Source organism: Rhinopithecus roxellana, chromosome 11 (genome assembly GCF_007565055.1).
Source record: "Rhinopithecus roxellana isolate Shanxi Qingling chromosome 11, ASM756505v1, whole genome shotgun sequence".
In the NCBI taxonomy this organism is placed as follows: Eukaryota; Metazoa; Chordata; class Mammalia; order Primates; family Cercopithecidae; genus Rhinopithecus; species Rhinopithecus roxellana.
In genome coordinates, this window is record NC_044559.1 from 131881769 (window position 1) to 131887768 (window position 6000).

Below are 6000 nucleotides of genomic sequence, written 5' to 3' on the forward strand. Positions count from 1 at the left end.
CACAGCATTCATGATGTACCAGGCTCCTCATCTGTTAAAGGCAAGCATGTTTTCTGCAACCTGGTTGTTGATGGAGAGGGAGGCCAAGGCCAAAGAACCATAACTAATGGCTGGGTTTCAGGAGGAAGTGGTCATTGTGTCTGCACACTGCAGAGAGGGAGATGGAAGGGAAGGTGGGTTCACTCTTCCTGCCAACGGCCCTAGAGACAGAGAAGAGGGGTGTCTTTGTCATAAGTGATCACAGGGGACTCCTGAGGACTGGGGAAGGCTCTCCGTCACTTGGGAGGTACCCCAGTGGGTAAATTGATGGATTTTTCTCCCCCACAGTGAGAAAACAGGAGATCATTAAGATTACAGAACAGCTAATTGAAGCCATCAACAATGGGGACTTTGAGGCCTACACGTAAGTAGAGACCCATTTTTTTTGTGACCTAAGTCATCTCCCAAGGCCTTCCCTGCTTCCAGACAACAATTAGGACCCTGGGGAAAGGGAATTTGGACCTTGGGCAAAGTATCTGAGTTAAGTCCTCTCCTGAGCTGGGAGCCCTTTCAGGTAGATTCCCTGAGCTCACCCACGGTGTCCTGGTGGTGGGCCGAAAACACAGGGCTGAGTGGCGCAGCAGGCAGGCCTGGAAGATCTTCGCTGTCTTGTCTGGGATGGCCACAGCTAGCCTGCTGCTACTGGATAGACACTGCTGATAAGGAAGGAAGACAAATCGCTCCATAGAAGCCTGATAGGCTGCTTTTTTTTTTTCTCCCTGCAGGAAGATTTGTGATCCAGGCCTCACTTCCTTTGAGCCTGAGGCCCTTGGTAACCTCGTGGAGGGGATGGATTTCCATAAGTTTTACTTTGAGAATCGTGAGTGGGTTCGTGCTGCTGATATACTCCTGCCTGCCCCTTCACCCCTTTGCCTCTGTCTCCTGCTCACCTTCTCATCCCAGTTGCCCACTTTTCCTTTATTTGACCTTCATGCTGCACTCCTACTCTGTATGCTTGCCCCTTTGTGCCCCGATGGTTGTAAACAGGCACCTTTGAAGGCCCTGCTCTGAGCCCCAAGTGCCCATTCATTCTGCAACTGCCTTGTGGCAGTGCCAGTCACCACAATCAAGTTCACTTATTTCTTGCCGAGCACGGTGGCTCACGCCTATAATCGCAGCACTTTTGGGAGGCTGAGGCTGGCGGATCACGAGGTCAGGAGATCGAGACCATCCTGGCTAACATGGTGAAACCCCATCTCTACTAAAAATACAAAAAATTAGCCGGGCGTGGTGGTGGTGCCTGTAGTCCCAGCTACTTGGGAGGCTGAGGCAGGAGAATGGTGTGAACCTGGGAGGCGGAGCTTGCAGTGAGCCAAGATTGCGCCACTGCACTCCAGCCTGGGCAACACAGCGAGACTCCATCTCAAAAAAAAAAAAAAAAGTTTATTTATTTCTTTAAGCCTCACCTCTTTCCAAGATGGATTGGAAGGAAACCCTTTGAGATTAGGTTGAGATGATCTCAGCACGTAAGAACTAAGCTCTGTGTTTACAGGTTTCAAAATAGAGGAAATTAAAACCAGGATAAGAATGTGCAAACCAGGGCACTCTTGGTGATTTGTGAGATCGGAAGTTGTGGCTAGAATCTTCCTGACTATGGAGGAAGGCAGGCGTCCTGTATGGGGGTTGGGGTGTACATTCTGGCCAGTTCGTGGAAGATAAGGGGATAAGAAGCTGAATTATCACCCCCTCCCATCTTTCTGTCTACTCTTTGAGACCCTCCCCTTCCTTATTTTTATATCTTCCCACTTTATGCTGGGCCTTCCCTATCCTGCCCTGAGTTATAGTTAGTCACTAACTTCTCTGCTGACCCCCACCCTTATCACATCTCAACTGCATATATAAACTCTCAGTTATCTAAGTAATTCTATTAGCCAGAAGCAATTCCAGAGTTTATATTAATTCTAGGAAGGTGACATGTAGCCCCTGTCTAACATTTGAATTGAACTAAAATGTGAATCTCAATAAAAGGAACACAGTTTTCACAGCATATGCTGATAATGGCAATCCAACTTCTTTTGCCTTTTCCCCAGAGAATCCTGGGAATATCCTGAGCTTGGTGCTTTGGTGATTCTATTTCAGCTTTGGTGCCTTAAAAAAAAAATTACAAATCAATTTTGAATGGTTTAAGTTCATGATTTTGTTCTGCAGCCCTAGCTAGGGGTGAGCCAAGCCTTTTGAAATCTAAACTCAGCCTAACAAAATAGAAAATCTGTAGGCTTCAGTTAGAGTCACATGGTCCTGAGTTCAGGTGTGTGATTTGAGCAAATTATTCCTTGAACCTATTTCCTCATCTTATAATGAAGAAAATATTATCCAGCAAGAAATACAGCTCAGGCATGTAAAACCCCAGCACAATGCCTGATTAAAAGAGCAGCAGCTACTATCATTGTTACCCATCTTTCTGTTCCTTTTGGATAAAGGAGACTAATGTAATGTGGTATCCTGGCCTCTGGAGGGCGTTTTTGGGGGGAGGGGACTTGGAGATTCTGGGAATGGTTGCTCAGGAGATGGTAAGACTTGGAAGTGCAGGCTGGGAGGAAAATGCAGGTGCCCAGGCCTGATGTCCTCTTACCTACTCCGCCCTGCCCTGTAGTCCTGTCCAAGAACAGCAAGCCTATCCATACCACCATCCTAAACCCACACGTCCACGTGATTGGGGAGGACGCAGCGTGCATCGCCTACATCCGCCTCACCCAGTACATCGACGGGCAGGGTCGGCCTCGCACCAGCCAGTCAGAAGAGACCCGGGTCTGGCACCGTCGGGATGGCAAGTGGCTCAATGTCCACTATCACTGCTCAGGGGCCCCTGCCGCACCGCTGCAGTGAGCTCAGCCACAGGTGCACCTGGTTGAGGGGGGAGAGGGGCTGGGAGGGCCTGGGACAGGTGGGGTCAGAGGGAGAAGAGAAGGCTGGGAGGTGGCCCTGGGAGAGGAGGTGTGGGCCATCCCAGAGGACTGGCAAAGGCTGGTAGAATGCTTGCAATAAGTTGTGCTCGGAAATCAGACAGACTGGGGTCTGGCTCCGTGACTCCAAATTAGGTGACCTCAGACAGGTTACTTCCCCTCCCTAAACTCAGTCTCCTTAGCTGTCAAAGAGAGGCAGAGAGTGGTGCCTACCTCATTTAATCATTGTGAGGATTAAGTAAGATACTATAAGTAAAGCACTTAGTAAGTGCTCAGCAAATGGGAGGCAGTTTTGTATTTAAGCATTAGCTTCACCCACTTTCCCCACCTTCTCAGGCCTACTTGGCCACGTGTTTAGCGTGCTAAAGTCGCTGGAACTCATCTGTGTGCTCATTGTCCTCTGTTCTGTTACCACATTCTGTCCTGTTTGACAGGGGCATTAGGAGATTCCAGCCAGAGGTCGAACCTTCGCAGCCAGTGGCTCTGGAGGGCCTGAGTGACAGCGGCAGTCCTGTTTGTTTGAGGTTTAAAACAATTCAATTACAAAAGCGGCAGCAGCCAATGCACGCCCCTGCATGCAGCCCTCCCGCCCGCCCTTCGTGTCTGTCTCTGCTGTACCGAGGTGTTTTTTACATTTAAGAAAAAAAAAAGAAAAAAAGATTGTTTAAAAAAAAAAAAAAGGAATCCGTACCATGATGCGTTTTAAAACCACCGACAGCCCTTGGGTTGGCAAGAAGGCAGGAGTGTGTATGAGGTCTATCCTGGCATGAGCAGCGGGCTGACCCACTGGCCTTGAAGAGGTGAGCTTGGCCTCTCTGGTCCCCATGGACTCAAGGGGACCAGGCAAGAACTCTGACAGAGCTTTGGGGGCCATGATGTGATTGGAGCTCCTGAGGTGGCCTGCTTACCCCAGGTCTAGGAACGGACTTACTTGGAACTTGCATAGGCGCCTAGAATGGGGCTGATGAGAACATCGTGACCATCAGACCTACTTGGGAGAGAACACAGAGCTCCCAGCCTGCTGTGGAGGCAGCTGAGAAGGGGTGGCCTCAGGACTAGGGGCCCGGACGTTGATGTGTACTGTCTCGTTTAGTGTAGAAGGGAAGAGAATTGGTGCTGCAGAAGTGTGCCCACCATGAAGCTGATGAGAAACCTCGTGTTAATCTGACATGCACTCACTCATCCATTTCTATGGGATGCACAATGCATGTGGGCCCTGATATTGAGGCCTTATCCCTGCAGCTAGGAGGGGGAGGGTTTGTTGCTGCTTTGCTTCATGTTTTCTTCTAACTCAGCAAGGTCAGGGCTCCCGTGCCGCCTTTGGCTGTTCTGTTTCTGTGCTGATCTGGACCATCTTTGTCTTGCCTTTTCACGGTAATGGTCCCCATGCTGACCCTCATCTGGGCCTGGGCCCTCTGCCAAGTGCCCCTGTGGGATGGGAGGAGTGAGGCAGTGGGAGAAGAGGTGGTGGTCGTTTCTATGCATTCAGGCTCTCTTCGAGGCTGCCTCCCTTCTTATTCTTCCTTGCTGCACGTCCATCTCTTTTCCTGTCTTTGAGATTGACCTGACTGCTCTGGCAAGAAGAAGAGGTGTCCTTACAGAGGCCTCTTTACTGACCAACTGAAGTATAGACTTACTGCTGGACAATCTGCATGGCCATCACCCCTCCCCGCATGTAACCCGAAAGAGGTGTCCAGAGCCAAGGCTTCTACCTTCATTTTCCCTCTCTGTGCTCAAGGAGTTCCATTCCAGGAGGAAGAGGTCTATACCCTAAGCAGATAGCAAAGAAGATAATGGAGGAGCGATTGGTGATGGCCTTGGTTTCCCTCAAAACAACTCTGCAGATTTATCTGCACAGACATCTCCACTTTTGGGGGAAAGGTGGGTAGATTCCAGTTCCCTGGACTACCTTCAGGAGGCACGAGAGCTGGGAGAAGAGGCAAAACTACAGGTTTACTTGGGAGCCAGCTGAGAAGAGAGCAGACTCAAAGGTGCTGGTGCTTGGATTTAGCCAGGCTCCTCTGAGCAGCTCATGCATGTCCCAGCCCCTGGGCCCTAGCCCTTTCCTGCCCTGCAGTCTGCAGTGCCAGCACGCAGATCCCTTCACCACAGGGTTTCGTTTTGCTGGCTTGAAGACAAACGGTCTTAGAATTCATTGAGACCCATAGCTTCATATGGCTGCTCCAGCCCCACTTCTTAGCATTCTTACTCCTCTTCTGGGGCTAATGTCAGCATCTGTAGACAATAGACTATTAAAAAATCACCTTTTAAACAAGAAATGGAAGGCATTTGATGCAGAATTTTTGCATGACAACATAGAAATAATTTAAAAATAGTGTTTGTTCTGAATGTTGGTAGACCCTTCATAGCTTTGTTACAATGAAACCTTGAACTGAAGATATTTAATAAAATAACCTTTAAACAGTCCATTGTGTTACTGCTGTTGGAGGTTTACGGCCAGAGGCATAGATTTTAGTAGCCTGGGTTACCAGGTTGGAGAGAGGTACCTCTTCCTACTTCCATTGGGGCCTTTTGAGAATAAAACTTCCTCATGCCTGTAATCCCAGGCATTAGGAGGCCGAGGCGGGCGAATCACGAGGTCAGAAGTTCGAGACCAGCCTGACTAACATGGTGAAACTCCTTCTCTACAAAAAAATACAAAAAATTTAGCTGGGCATAGTGGCGGGCGCCTGTAATCCCAGCTACTCGGAAGGCTGAGGCAGGAGAATCGCTTGAACCCGGGAGGGGGAGGTTGCAGTGAGCCGAGGTCGCGCTACTGCACTCCAGCCCAGGGAACAGTGAGATTCCGTCTCAGAAAAAAAAAAAAAAACTTCTCATAACCTCCAACCAGCGCTCGGTGCTGCGGAGGCGAGGCGGGGCGGGGAGGGAGGGTGAGTGCGGTTGAGGGCCTCGCCCCGCCCCTGGCCCCGCCTCTGGCTAGGCCGCTCCGCCTCGTCCCCTCCGAGTGGGCTGGCCCGGCTCCCCCTCCGCGGGGCTGAGTGGATGAGCCCAGGCCTAAGCCCGCCCCTGCTCCGGAGTCGCGGTCCCCGACGCCCGG

The 6000-nt window shown here is 50.4% G+C and overlaps 1 protein-coding gene across 17 annotated transcripts in view; it reads left to right on the top strand.

Annotated features, from left to right (window-relative positions):
- Nucleotides 1-5369, top strand: part of CAMK2G (calcium/calmodulin dependent protein kinase II gamma) — a 63464-nt gene extending 58095 nt beyond the window's left edge. For 13 of the 17 annotated variants that reach the window (XM_030940270.1, XM_030940259.1, XM_030940264.1 and 10 more), the window contains 4 exons: nt 328-403; nt 765-859; nt 2633-2877; nt 3377-5369. In XM_030940270.1, coding sequence (XP_030796130.1) covers nt 328-403; nt 765-859; nt 2633-2865 — 404 coding nt within the window. In that variant the 3' untranslated portion in view covers nt 2866-2877; nt 3377-5369. Of the gene's footprint in view, nt 1-327; nt 404-764; nt 868-2632; nt 2878-3376 lie in introns of all 17 variants that reach the window. The other 4 variants (XR_004059970.1, XR_004059971.1, XR_004059972.1 and 1 more) reach the window with 2 other exon arrangements.
- Nucleotides 5370-6000: the final 631 nt, after the last annotated feature.